The sequence below is a fragment of the Pleurodeles waltl genome, chromosome 4_2 (genome assembly GCF_031143425.1).
Source record: "Pleurodeles waltl isolate 20211129_DDA chromosome 4_2, aPleWal1.hap1.20221129, whole genome shotgun sequence".
NCBI lineage: Eukaryota > Metazoa > Chordata > Amphibia > Caudata > Salamandridae > Pleurodeles > Pleurodeles waltl.
Window position 1 is genome coordinate 693796135 of NC_090443.1, and position 14978 is coordinate 693811112.

Consider the following 14978-nt stretch of genomic DNA (forward strand, 5'->3'; position numbering starts at 1 on the left):
TCACTCTACCTGTCCGCCCCCCTCCCTCGCGCTTTCCCGCCGCGACCTCCTGCACGCCCCCGCCCCCCAGCTCCCATTGGCCCCCAGCTGACCCCTCCCCCCCCCTCCTACCTCTTATGGCGGCCGCTGCGCGACAGTGGTAGCGACCCTTGACCCAAGGGTAGGTCGCTCCCCCTGCCGCTGCAGCTCCTCCAAGTTCCCGAGTTCCTGTGTTCCTGAGACCCACCTATCTGTAAGTACCCCCCTCCTCCCAGCCCCTCGCCCTGCCCCGCGCCACTCACCTTCTCTCCTGCTTCTTTTTCCTCCTCTCTGTCTCTTCCTCCTCGCTCCCCCTCTGCAATCTTCTTCTGTGTTCTTCTGTTCTTCTCTTCTGTTCTTCTGTTCTTCCCTTCTGTTCTTCTGTGTTCTTCCGGTCTTCTGTGTTCTTCTTCTCTGTTCATCTCGGTGCTTCTGTGTTCTTCTTCTCTGTTCTTCTCTGTTCTTCTCTGTTCTTCTCTGTTCTTCTCTGTTCTTCTCTGTTCTTCTCTGTTCTTCTCTGTTCTTCTCTGTTCTTCTCTGTTCTTCTGCTCTTCTGATCTTCTGTGCTTCTGTCTTCTGTTCTTCTGTCTTCGGGTTTTCTGTCTTCTGCTCTTCCGGTCTTCTGTTCTTCTGTCTTCTGTTCTTCTGTCTTCTGTTCTCCTGTCTTCGGCTCTTCTACCTCCTCCGTCTTCTTCCCCCGAGCCTGCCCTCCTGCTCCTTCCTCATCCCCCTCCCTCACTCGCCTCCCCCTCTCTCACCCCTAGCTAACCCGTTCGCTATCTACCTCCCTCACTCCTCCTATCTTCCTATCTCTCTAGCTCCCTATCTCACTATCTAACTCCCCCACTCTCCACCTCCTCCTACCTACCTATCTGTCTATCTATCTATTTCCCTATCTATCGACTTCTCTATCTATTTTCTCTATCTATTTCTCTATCTCTCCCCCCCTCCCGCCACCCCCTCTACTACCTATCTCCCTATCCTCTCACTCTACCTCTCTCCCTCACCCACCTCTACAACCCCCCCTCCCCTATCTTCACAACCCTACTCCTATCTCTCTCCCTAATCTCCAAACCTCCTAACACTCACCCTCCTCCACCCTAAACCCCCTCCCCCAGCTCCTCTCACTCTACCTGTCCCCCCCCTCCCTCGCGCTTTCCCGCCGCGACCTCCTGCACGCCCCCGCCCCCAGCTCCCATTCGCCCCCAGCTGACCCCTCCCCCCCCTCCTACCTCTTATGGCGGCCGCTGCGCGACTGCGCAGCGGGCACGCCGCTGGCGCGCCGGAGGCGCGCCAGAGGCAAGCCCGTCTGCGCCCGTCCGCGCCTGGCCCGCGCCCAGCGCCACGACCCCTGGTCCCCAGCTCCCCCAAGCCCCGCTGATCCGCTACGACCCCACCACCCTCCACGCCCTCAACCCAGGGCGCTACAAAACCTGCTTCCTAGCTCACCCCAAACGCACCCATGGACCCTTCGCCTGCAACTCCTGCAAACGCATCTTCCACCACGCAACTACCACGACCACAAGCCCACGCGCCATCAACCACCTCAAGTGCATCCTGATCAACGCTCGTTCCGTCCACAAGCACGCCGTTGAACTTTGGGACCTCCTGGACTCCACAGCCCCGGACGTCGCCTTCATCACGGAGACATGGATGAACGCCTCCTCTGCTCCAGACATCGCTACCGCCATCCCCGAAGGCTACAAGATCTCCAGAAAAGACCGCACCAACCAAGTAGGAGGAGGTGTCGCCATCATCTTCAAAGACTCCATCAGCGTCACCACCTCCACCGAAGACCCCCCCCTCGCCGCTGAACACCTGCATTTTCAGATTCGCACCGACCCAAGGACCACCCTCAGAGGATCCCTCGTCTACCGTCCTCCCGGACCTCGCGCCTCTTTCAGCGACGCCATCGCCGACTTCATCTCCCCGCACGCCCTCGCCTCACCGGACTACATCCTCCTAGGCGACCTCAACTTCCATCTGGAACAAAACAACGACCCCAACACCACCACCCTGCTCGACAACCTCGCCAACCTCGGCCTCAAACAACTGGTGAACACCGCCACCCACATCGCCGGACACACGCGACGCTATCTTCTCCGCCAGCAAACACGTCTTCTTCAGCCACACCTCTGCCCTACACTGGACCGACCACAGCTGCGTCCACTTCACATTCCGACGCGAGACCTCCCACCTCCGCACTCAACCCACCCCTCGTCGACAGTGGAACAAGATCCCTGAAGAGCAACTCTTCTCCGCTCTTGCCGCCAACCAACCCACCCTCACCACCGACCCCAACGACGCAGCTCCCAACCTCACAAACTGGATCTCCAACTGCGCTGACAACCTTGCTCCCCTCAAACGCACGCATCGACAGACCAACACCAAAAAACCTCTCTGGTTCTCTGACACCCTCAAAGAATCAAAGAAAACTTGTCGTGCCCTTGAGAAGGCCTGGCGCAAGGACCACACCGCAGACAACATGACCGCCCTCAAGAACGCTACACGCGAACACCACCACCTGATCCGCACTGCCAAAAGGAACTTTTTCACCGACAGACTAGACAAAAACAGCCACAACAGCAGAGAACTCTTCAGCATCGTCAAAGAGTTCTCCAACCCCAGCGCCAGCGCCAACGCCGTCACGCCCTCACAGGATTTGTGCGAATCCCTCGCCACTTTCTTCCATCGCAAGATCAGCGACCTCCACAACAGCTTCGGACACCAGACCCAACCATACACCACTGAACCCGCTTCCCCGGACATCACCCTCAACAACTGGACCCACATCAACACGGAAGAAACCAAATCCATCATGAACTCTATCCACTCCGGCGCCCCTTCGGACCCCTGCCCGCACTTCATCTTTAACAAAGCCGACGACATCATCGCCCCGCACCTCCAGACCGTCATCAACTCTTCTTTTTCTTCTGCTACCTTCCCCGAATGCTGGAAGCACGCTGAAGTCAACGCCCTACTAAAGAAACCTACGGCTGACCCAAGCGACCTGAAAAACTTCCGCCCCATCTCTCTTCTACCTTTCCCAGCCAAGGTAATAGAAAAGACCGTCAACAAACAGCTGACCACCTTCCTGGAAGACAACAACCTGCTCGACCCTTCACAAACCGGATTCCGAACCAACCACAGCACGGAAACCGCCCTCATCTCAGTCACAGACGACATCAGAACCCTGATGGACAACGGTGAAACAGTCGCCCTCATTCTCCTCGACCTCTCGGCTGCCTTTGACACCGTCTGTCACCGCACCCTAATCACCCGCCTACGCTCCACCGGGATCCAAGGCCAGGCCCTAGACTGGATCGCCTCCTTCCTCGCTAACCGCTCCCAAAGAGTTTACCTCCCTCCGTTTCGCTCAGAACCCACCAAGATCATCTGCGGCGTACCTCAAGGCTCATCGCTCAGCCCGACACTCTTCAATGTCTACATGAGCCCCCTCGCCGACATCGCACGCAAGCACGACATCATCATCACCTCCTACGCCGACGACACCCAACTTGTACTCTCCCTCACCAAGGACCCCGCCAGCGCCAAGACCAACCTACAAGAGGGTATGAAGGACGTCGCAGATTGGATGAGGCTCAGCCGCCTAAAGCTGAACTCTGAAAAAACGGAAGTCCTCATCCTCGGCAACACCCCGTCCGCCTGGGACGACTCCTGGTGGCCCACGGCCCTCGGCACCGCACCGACCCCCGCAGACCACGCCCGCAACCTCGGCTTCATCTTGGACCCTCTTCTCACCATGACCAAGCAAGTCAACGCCGTGTCCTCCGCCTGCTTCCTCACTCTCCGCATGCTCCGCAAGATCTTCCGCTGGATCCCCGCCGACACCAGAAAAACCGTGACCCACGCCCTTGTCACGAGTCGCCTGGACTACGGCAACACCCTCTACGCCGGGACCACCGCCAAACTCCAAAACCGCCTGCAACGCATCCAAAACGCCTCGGCCCGCCTCATCCTCGACGTACCCCGCAACAGCCACATCTCCGCACACCTGAGACACCTGCATTGGCTCCCAGTCAGCAAAAGGATCACCTTCCGTCTTCTCACCCACGCACACAAAGCCCTCCACAACAAGGGACCGGAATACCTCAACAGACGCCTCGGCTTCTACGTCCCCACCCGCCCCCTCCGCTCCGCTGGCCTCGCACTTGCTGCCGTCCCTCGCACCCGCCGCTCCACGGCGGGTGGGAGATCTTTCTCCTTCCTGGCGGCCAAGAACTGGAACTCCCTCCCCACCAGCCTCAGGACCACCCAGGACCACTCCGCTTTCCGGAGACTCCTAAAGACTTGGCTGTTCGAGCAGCGATAACCCCCCCCCTTTCCCCCCTAGCGCCTTGAGACCCGCACGGGTGAGTAGCGCGCTTTATAAATGTTAATGATTTGATTTGATTTGATTTTGCAAGGTCTGGCGGAATGCGGGCACTTGTGTGTAGTTGCAGGCAGTGTGTGTAGTAATAGGAGGGAAATCAACAGTAAAACCTGGCCCATCAGACCATAAAACGAGCCCACAAACATGAAAAAAGCCCATGAAGCGATTTCAGTCCGCTGGGCACAGTGAGCCATTTTACACAGAGCCATACTTATGACCCAGATAATAACATACATTTTTCGAAGGCATTTGAGGCGTCAGGAAGGGTCAGCGATGCCACAGTGCATCGGCGCTGACAGTGGGCGGTGGTGACCCGTAAAATGAAAATGTTGGGCCCTGCCACTTTTTTTTAAATAATATAAATTAGTTACTGGGACGAGGCCCACCTTTTGGCATACAATCTCCGCACGTTTTAAGGAACAGAATCGGGACAAGCTCGGACAGCTGCAAAAACCAGAACCTCTAGTGCCTGCTCGGAGGGCATTCGACAGTGTTTACTTCAGGTGCTAACGTTTTTGAGAGCAGACACTCTGTTGGATGATTATATAGCAACTATCTCCCCCGAGAATAAAAGGTTTGGTTACCAAGGGCGCTCATCCATGCCTGCCCAGGAGGCAAAGTGTTTGTCTTTGCTTTGCCCTTAGGGAAAACGTCTGTTTTTTGCAGTCTCCATGAGAAAAACAGGTAAATCACATGTTCATGTAACACTCGTTCATAAGAAGTACGGTTCGACCTGGAGAGGTTGCCTGGCTTTGTTTTCTAGACTCCTGCTATGGAGTGGTGAACCCATTACATGCTATTTTAAGAAATACGTTTTCCCAGCTCAATATGTAAAGTTAAAAAAAAAACATACAAATCAACGTGTTGTCCTTGTAGACTAGACTAGAACGTCCTTGCCCTAGACTAAAAGGAGAAAGGTATTTAATGAAATACTGCCTTCAGTTTTAAAATAGACTGTGAAACAGAGTTCTTGGAAATTGTTTTTATAACTGAGGCTACCTTGGCAATCGATGGATACCTGGGGGCGTACTACACATATGGTGCATTTTCCTTGTCTGGGCCGAGTGCACCTTTCAAAAGATGCTCTCAGCGCACAGAGAATGTACCGTATTAGCATGAATGTGCTTCCCACGAGGCAGCCACAAACTTGCGCCTGGGGGCAGCGCATCCAAGTGAAATAAGGAGTAGCCTTGAAACAGACACTCCATGTTTCAGTGAGCAGGCGGCAACCCGCCTGCACTTTAAAGAGGGGAGAGAGATCCCCTATGAGGCGGGTGCAGTGAGTGACTGCACCCATCTACAGGGGGATGTCGGGGGCCCTCCTCCAGAGGGCTGCCATCAGCGGGCGCACTGATAGTGCCCCACCTTTTTGTGGCGCACAGCCAGTGCACCTGCCGATCGATTCTTTGCCTTTGACCCCCGCCTACAATACAGCCTTTTACACCTTGTCATTGTACCAGGTCAAGGAACACTTCACCCATCGCAAAAATACAGGATTTTCCCTTTAATACATTATTTAAAAAAATCTGTTTTGCTGTACATTGAGCTCGATTTCAGTGAATTTATTTATGAATCTAGTTCTTGTTCTGCGTGGCTGCTGCGTTTTGGGTTCACGTCAGCTTGTATTTTGTGTTTTTTTTGTTTTTATCTCCAAAGTCTTGGGTGTGGCCTTTTCCAAGGGCAGTCCCCATTAAAGCACCGATAACTAACGCTAGAGCAAGAAACCCAGGCTATTCTAAAATGTTGTGAAACAAGCCCAGCAGTTCCTGTGACTGGCCTTGGAAGCTTGGGATTTCGCGAGACATTCAAGGACTAGAAGTTTGACCCTCGGAATAATATGCAATTCTCAAAATTGTTCTGAATGTTCTATACTTTACTCGAGTTGGTTGCCAAGTCCAGTTGTCAAGTTAAATGTAGATTTACTATTATTAACTCTGTATTGACGTATATTTTGCAGTAAATATTTCAGTCGGTTTATTGAGGCAAAACACCTTTGGGATTTTTCAATTCCATGTCTAAGTTCTCGAGGTGGTCTAGTCAGTGGTGCTGTAACGATTTTCACTGTGGGGTTGCTGCCATCAATATTAAACCACTAAAGTCATGGGGATTGTGGAAATCTAACGGCCCCACAGAGCACTATATTACCCATGTCCATTCAGCAGGAGCATGGTAAGATTGAGGTGTGTAGCCAGTGGTGCATTTTGGAGCACACTGTTGAAAATACATCACTGAAGCATGGTGTAGTAGATCCCTGACATTTACATGCATCACATTTCCATTGAAAAGGCCACTAAATTTGCACAGATGTGCAGTTTTACTGGCAAAACTATGTAGCGCACAAAGGATGATTGTGGAGATCCTGTTTCAGTTATTATTTATCCTTCGTGCATCACGAAGTAAAGTGTATACGTTTGTTTTATTCCTATTAAATATTTGTTTCCATCACTCTTCTGAATGACAAGAAAAATTAGCATTATTAGTGCTTTCCTAATTTCCTGATATACCTGTACAACCTACCGCTTGTTCTTTCAAACTACCTGTACCCCACCAAGGTTGTGGCACAATTTACTTTAAAATCCTCTGACTTTGCATCACATAAACAACAATCTCTGTTAAAAGAGGAAGTAGTCAGTTGTCAGAAGACATAGTAGGACACTTGACCTTTTGTCTTTGAACTCGCAGCAATGTAACAAGATAAAACCAAAAATAAATTAAAGGCTTCTCTACTGCTACTTCATCCCTGACCTTCAGCATGGTTACTTTGTAAATGCTGCAGCAACCCAAAACCTTTACTTCCAGCGCCTATGGGTCATGGGTCAAGTGTAGGTTTGTTGTGCAACATGTAAAGACAAAATGGCTTACATTTGGTTTCTGGTCTTTTGATTCTCACATATCGAAAAAACACTGCAAGAGAGGAGTCTTCTAGGTCTTATTTTGTGGGGACTGACACCTATAAGATTGAAAAAACAGTGTCTTCCAGCATAGTGCAGCTAGTGACATTTCAGTAAGGCACCATCTTCTCTTCGCATGTTCAGAGTTTGTGTCATGTTTGTGGTGTAGTGGATAGGTTACTTATCTTGACTCATACCCATTTTAAATTTGCAACCTCCAGTGAGATCAAGGTGGTTCCACTGAAGGGTGCATTATCTAGCTCAGAGCTCGTTGACACATTTCAAATTTCAGTCTCTTGACTTCCACAATTTTACAATGATTTGTTCACAAGGATACACCAATTCTCAGGCCTTGTCACTATTTGTGACAAGATAGAACAGGAAATCTGTCCTTTTTGCAGTTTTCCTCAGTATGACTCTGATAGTGAATGGAGCATTTCCATCCTGAATTTCCAGTGCGTCCTTTCTGTCTGGAATAAACAAAGTGTTGCTGCGGTTTAGATGTGTAATACAGTGCCTACAAGGCTCGTAGGGCTGTATATATAAGAACAACACGTGTATAGGTAGACTTAGTCTACCTATATAATCATTAATTGTTTTATTTCGGCTACCTCACATTGCCTTACAATGCAACAAATGCAGTCTTTGTTTCCTGTGTTAGCAATAACCTAAGAAAAGAAGCCTACAGGGCACCTAATTTGCACTGAATCATTTCTTGCAGTGGTAAGATTTACACAGTCAAAGATCTCCATCCATTGGATGATATGTAAGCTCCTTCAAATAAGCCACATGGTGCATGCTGCCCATGCACAGAATCCAGTAAGTCTTCATCCCACATGACCGCAGGAGTTGACGGACAGACGGTTGGTTGATAACTCTGAGAAGTGTTTCCATTAAAGGTGGGGATGGTGGAGAAATCATAGGTGGCAGAGGCAGAAGTAGAGTAGTAAAGCAGGTGTCGAGGGTGGAGAGGATGCAAGTTACCTTGCAGGGTGCTGAGGAAGTAATTTGTTGTCAAGCTGACAGAAATGCAACTAGCACCTGCGAGAACTCTGTCTCTACCATTATTAGGAAGACCATATGATCGAGGAGGGTTATCAGCTAAGGTCTGTGACTGATATTCATATTCTTGATAAGTTTTCTCTTCATCTAGGGTTTCTTCAAAATCAGGAACGTAGCACATAACCAGTCGTGTAGGACTGTAGTTAGTCTCTGAGGCACCCTGATAACTGAGATCTTCCTCTAGTTCAGAGTCCAGAATCTGGGTGGGCAAGCTTGCGGTCATGTTGGTGAGTGAAAAGGTAGCTGTAAGAAAGCCCATTGTGAAAGGTGTTGTCGTGGATGGCAGCATCTTAGTCATTGGAAGCAGAGACATCCTTATAGTGGTTTTTGACAATGTTGCCATTAACGATTTTGTCGCCGTTGATGGGGTCATTGTTGATCATTTCATCAGTCTTCAATGAGGCTTGTGTCTTTGATTACAAAGGGAATGCTGTTGACGACAGTGGTCTTTTTTTCTTCACTGATAAGGATGACTTGAACGTCACTGATGGGGATGATAGATGAGCCAGGTCATCATAGGATTTGGATGTTTGGGCTGTGTCTTTGCGCAGGTTGGTGCTTACTCTTCCTGGAATGTTTTCAGAGGAAATGCCAGTGCTTTCCTGTGAGGATGTGGCTGCAGGCAGTTTAGATATCCAGTCCAGCTCTGGAAACCTTACCTGTTTCCTGTTTTGCACTGTCTTCGTGGAATTGCTCGGTGGAGCACATTTCACAGCATCCTTTCCAGACAAAAGGGACATCCCCTTTCAAAGGAGAGTATTTTTTTCTTCTTTTCTAAGAAATAACGTGGAAACCTTCTCGCCCAATACTTCAGAGTCTTAGAACAAAAAGTCTTACAAATGTCACTGTGTGAAGTCTTGTGTGCTGGATAAAAGCAAGTAATGCATTGTTGATGTGGCTCTTCAGTATAGATCTTTTTCTGTCTAAAGGTAGAACAGGATTTGGAAAGAGATTTTTTTTTTCTCTCAGTCAATCATACAGTCAGTTGGTTACAGAAGAGAGGTTTCCTTGGCATAGAAAGCAGAGGTCATATTTGAAGGATCTACCCTGAAACAACTTGTAGTTCTCTGAAAGGTGAAGGAAGCGCTGGTTCATACCAAGGGCAGTCCAGAAAAGTAGCAGGATAAAGTCAGTGAGAGATTATAACAGAGATCTTGAGGATACAATGCGTGCTATGGAGTCCATTAGGGTAAGTTGGCGAGCAAGCACTTCCACCTTGTTGGCTGAAGTTTGGATTGTTTCAGATAAATTGGATTATCTACTAAACAAACACAATTGTTGGGGCATGTGCCTGTTTTAACACTGTTTAGTGCTATTTGAGACTCCACTGGATTCCCAGCATGACAACAGGGAATGATTCAAGCATGTGAATGAATATATGCAAGATCCAATCATGGAACAAAATTAGGTGTTATGCCCTAGTGAAAGGAAAAAAAAGAGAAATAATGTTTTCCTCCCATTGTCTTCCTTGAATATAGTCAGAGTTGGTGCATTCCCTCATAATGTGAAGCTGATATTGAAACATTGCCCTGCAAGCCTGACAGCTCTTTTGCCCATGTCACACTTTGACTATTTACAATCTGTATGGTTTGTCATATGCTATTTTGCGTTCAGCTGTTCTCGTTTTATTTTCTGACAATGGAAGTGAAAAGAACTCTGCTGACTTCTATGCATGTTCATTTTTCAGGATGGCAAATGCACATTGAAGAAAGTGCCTTTCCGAGGAGCTCCCTGCAGTGATGCAGCAGGACGGCAGGTCCCATACAAGGCTATCATGAAGCAAGTCAACAGTTCAATATCTGGTAGACTTTGGGATGAACAGCAGATGGCTCCCTATTACAATTACAGGGTGAGTGGAAGGTCAGGGAATGCTAAGTGACACATACATCGTTATGTTTGTCAGCATGCGTTTGTGCTTTGTATTTTGTATTCTAAGCAATAAACCCCTGTATTAGGAGCATAAATAGATTGCATGTTTTCTGTATGTTCATTTCACCAGTGGCAGCTGCTACTGACCAGGTGTGGCGGGACGGGGTGCAAAGGGACCAGGTGGAAGGGAAGGAGGGGGAGTTTAAAAAAATAAAGAAAGAAAGAAACACTTACCTTAGATGGGAGACGCTTGTGATTGGTCTAGGCGGCCTGATTCGGCGCTCAGGCTGGGAATGGGAGCCTGTGCATGTTCTCTACCCAGCTGTGCTATACAGCCAGGTAGAAAACACGCAAAGTGTGCATGTCTTTTTGGCCAGCTGAACTCAGCCGGCCAAAAAGACATGCGCACTTTGTGTGCACATAGCCCTCCTCGGGCCCCCTCCCTCTGGCCCTGGCCCGCCCAACAAGGAAAAATAAAATGAGCGTATTGTACGTTATTTTATTTTTCCTTTTTTGAAAAAAAAAACAGTGGGGAAGATACTTTCATGCATGCATTGACCTAATTTTTTTTTTTTTTTTTTTTTTTGCATTTCTGGTTTCCCTCCTCTAGTTTCTCAGACCTTGCAGCTGCCCTGCCTCCCTGTCTGTTGTGTTAAGCCCCCGGGTCATGTGACTAGGTCTCTGAACCTCCTCTCCTAGAAATCGATAGCCACCTCCATGCTTAACTTTTTTTTTCCAAAGCTTCAAGCTTGGTCATCCAGGTGCAGGAGTAAGAGGCTAAGAGCATTTTCCGTTTTTGGCCCTAGTAAGACCCAGAACATGATTTCCTGCCTCTTTATATCCACCCCACACCTATCCTTCGCTGCAGTCCTTCTCTCCACCAGGTTGCCTAACACATTAATTATGTTCCTCCAATACCTCTAACCTGCCTCCAGAGTTGTTATTACCAGGAACACAAGATTGCCACTGTTATTGCGATCTGGTCACTTCGGATTGACTCCAGAGAGCAGTTACCCCAACTGTCTGCACCCATTGCATGTTATAGGACCCTTTCCTCAATCACTCCTGACTCTACTCTGTAGGACATCTGCAGTGTCTGCCTTTAGCCAGAGCAAGCCATGGCCAGCTCCTCAGATGCTTTGGTGTACCATATACAGCATTTATTTTGGATGCCTTTTACCACTGCACACAATAGGCTGCTCCGCTGTCACACCTGGGTGGACCAACTGGGCCTTTCTGCTGACTGCCTGCAACCAGTGCATGCCATGTGTTGCTTCTCTGTCGCTGCTGGTTGCACTCCATAGGTATTTTCCCAGGCTGCTCACAATCACTATATGCGTTAGACTGGTCCTCTTTAGCCTCCTGAGACTATATGAGGCATTTGTCCTGGCATGCCTGCAACAACTAAATAAACGCTGTTTTGACTCATTCTGGCTGCCTATAACCAGCATGTCACTTGCAGTTTCCCTGCTACTTCGTGATGCCCCCTAGCAAGCAAAACTCTGAAATCTGGGGGGGCACTGCCTGCTCTTGGATGCACCCAATATGGTATTGATGCAGGTTGTCTGTAACTAGTGCATGCCCCTAGATTTCTCTCCTCTTACTCCTGGGTGTATCCTCCTTGACTTTTAGGGCGACTGTAGCAATTTACTCCAGTGGGTTGCTCCCATGTCCAGAGCCGTGACCATAGCATAGTGTATGACTGTGCAGGCCTCTGGGCTACTCCTCGCTTGGGGAGGGCCTCCTGTATTAAGACCACCTACCATGAATGACCGCATATAGTGCATGCCTTGGGGGTCACTCACCAGTTGCTCCGGGGTAATTACATAGAATATCTGCATGACTGCCTTTATTTGGGACATGGCGTAGGTTGCTCCTCTATCGCTTTTAGGTGGATTCTTTTGAGACCGCACTATTGGGCACGACAATAGACCTAGGTAGAAACTCTCATTCCTTTTCTTGCCTTTGCATATTAAGGCTCAATGACCTAAAACAATACAAGAGCAGCCTTATTGTCATTTACTAACCACACCCAAAAGCTTCCTACTTAGTTCACACAGCAAATAAACACTCTTAAAACCAAGCACTTATCCGCAGTTTGATATGCCATTCATCCACTATAGTACGATTTGATATAATTGAACTTGTGTTTTTCTAAAGCGCACTATCTTGAAAGAATTTGTTTCTTTTTTTCCTAACTCAGTGGCGCTCTTTTTAGCAACTTCAAAAGGAAGATAGTGGAGGGGAACCGAGGGGTTGAAACCTGTAACCATGAGTCTAACACAGTCCTGCAGTATTAGCATGAATCCACTGAGTCTTCTCAGTAATAAAGCTAAGGGTTGGTCAAGAATTACAGAGACCTCTTCAAAAATCTGCATTTGATAGTTGGATAAATCTAATATGTTTGGAAAAGTGACCAGGGAAAGCAAGCAGTTTAATGAAGTTAGGTTTGCCACTTGACTAGTATTTTAAAGTTGAATAAAAAAAAATGGTAAATGAGCAATTTATCTTCATGTTTAGAAGAGTACATAATAATATTGTTTCATTTTAAAATTTGGTCCAATAGCAAGTTACTTAAAGCCAAAAAATGAGTTAACTTTTTCTACTCCATGAAATATTTGACCGTGCATGTAAGTACACTTTTATTATGAGACAAGGACCCCTGTACTGTTTCTTTGTTTTTGTTTTTTTGTAAACACAAAAAATAATTTGCAAAATAAGCCTTTACGTAAAGGATAGTGCCTAACAAATGAATGTGGGCAGCCTTAAGACACTTGTGAAGGACGTAATGCCTTAAACTTAGCACCACGAAAAGCTGCTGAAATATAATTTTGTACTCATAGATATTCTTGTCATTTTTGTTCAGGACACCGAAGGGATTTTTCATCAAGTATGGTATGATGACCCTCGGAGTATTTCCTTGAAGGCGGCATATGTAGCAGAGCGTGGTCTCAGGGGCATTGGGATGTGGAATGGTAATCTCCTGGACTACTCCAGTGACCCGGTGGCAAAACAGCAAACTGAAGACATGTGGAACGCCCTAAGACCCCAGCGAGCCAATCACAGTGCTCCACTGTCTTAACAGTAAATGGAGATCAATCCACTGCCATCATGTGACTTAAAGAGAAAATATAGGATGAATACAAATTTACAGTAATAATTTACAGTAGTAACATTTTATTTCCTGTGCATGAAAGCAGAGCCGTAGATGTGAATGCCGCGATTGTACAAACCCAGAGCTGTTTCTTTACTACGTTTTCATGGCAAGGAATACTAAGCACACACTCGCATCTGCCCCTAAATTTGATCTTTTTATATGGATTTCTAGAAAGGTAACCGACTCATTATTGCAGGGATGCTAGAGATTCCACAATAATAATTAAAAAAAAAAAGCACACAGATGTAAAATAGTTCTTTACTATTTTGGAATGTTGCTTTTAATTGTTCTTAAATGAGAAAGAATTGATGAAGTGGCTCTGTTTTTTGGCTTTACTCGGCATGATTAGAGAATAAGTTGTATGAGTATTTTGAAAACACTGTTTCTAACCAATTGTGTTGGGATACCCTGCGAAAACAATATTTTTATCACCGTCAGTATTAAGACCATTTAAACGAGCTCACAGTCTGTATGCATGCCTGGGTCTCACCTTTGTATACAACAAAAATAGTCTGTCCGGATAATTTTGATTGTAGATGGTACAGTTCTGTTTTTAGAGTCTAGAGTGTAGTATAGACAGTTGTGTTACAAACCATAACTAATCCTCAGAGTTGTGCCGCAGGGCCTGGTCTCTCACTCCCCTTCTGCTGCATCTGTATAAGGTTTATACACCATCTTCTCTGCAAGCTGCAAAAAAATATACGGTGATGACACTGGTGGAAAGACTGTCCAGTTCTCCAAGTTGAGACTTGATGTGCATATTATCCATCTTGTTAGAGATTCATTTAGCATCATCTTATAATCTGAAAAAAAGGCTAAGTATTTGATCAACAATTCAAAAGTACTGATTCCCTGATTGTTCCGATAACATAAGTCACTTCAGAGTCAGCTTTGGGTTATGTGTGGCTACAATGAAGCAAGCCAGATACTACTGGAGCGACTAAAGTTGTTAAACCTAATTTATCATATTCTTTCAGAAACCCGGAGGCCTAGCTTACTGATACCTATATGTTCTCTGGGTGGCATGGTATCATCAGATGCATGTCCTTTACTACGACAAGAAGAGACTGTGAACAAATTAATAAAGCTAAAGTGAATGCCTATTCACAGAGTTGCTGTTTTTTGTAAAATCTATGTTTAATCTGTACTGCCTTTGATGTGCCAGTCTTGTGAGTTGCCTGGGTCCCATGCATACACACTGCCGAATGTAAGAGTGTCATCGCTCAACACGTGTTTTTCATGTTCCTCACCAGTTTGAAGGTGCATATTACTAGACTTCTTTTATCAATTTACAAACAATACAAAGGAAGATGACGTGGAGCAAATCCGGACTACAATTTGTGATACAAAAATTAATTTCTTGACAGAGGAAAAAAGTAATAACAAATACAATGTGTTGTGTGCTATTGCAAAAACGATAGACTTTGTGTGCTTTCAGTGGACTGCAACTTTGCTGATCATGCTTTTCTAGTCCGCATAGATTTGTGAATCCTAGGAGCAGACGCATCACATGCAGTACCTGATAAAGCTCCTCTGTAAAGCTCTGCATTTTGCTGGAAACAGCTTCTATAGTGTAACAAATGCTAAA

General features: G+C 47.1%; 1 protein-coding gene across 1 annotated transcript in view; it reads left to right on the forward strand.

Moving 5' to 3' along the window:
- The window catches only part of LOC138293207 (di-N-acetylchitobiase-like), a 110014-nt gene extending 95521 nt beyond the window's left edge, over window positions 1-14493 (forward strand). Inside the window, exons 6-7 of the mRNA XM_069232295.1 lie at window positions 10052-10213; window positions 13100-14493. Of these exons, the coding sequence (XP_069088396.1) occupies window positions 10052-10213; window positions 13100-13315 (378 nt within the window). The 3' untranslated portion in view covers window positions 13316-14493. The remainder of the gene's footprint in view (window positions 1-10051; window positions 10214-13099) is intronic.
- Window positions 14494-14978: the final 485 nt, after the last annotated feature.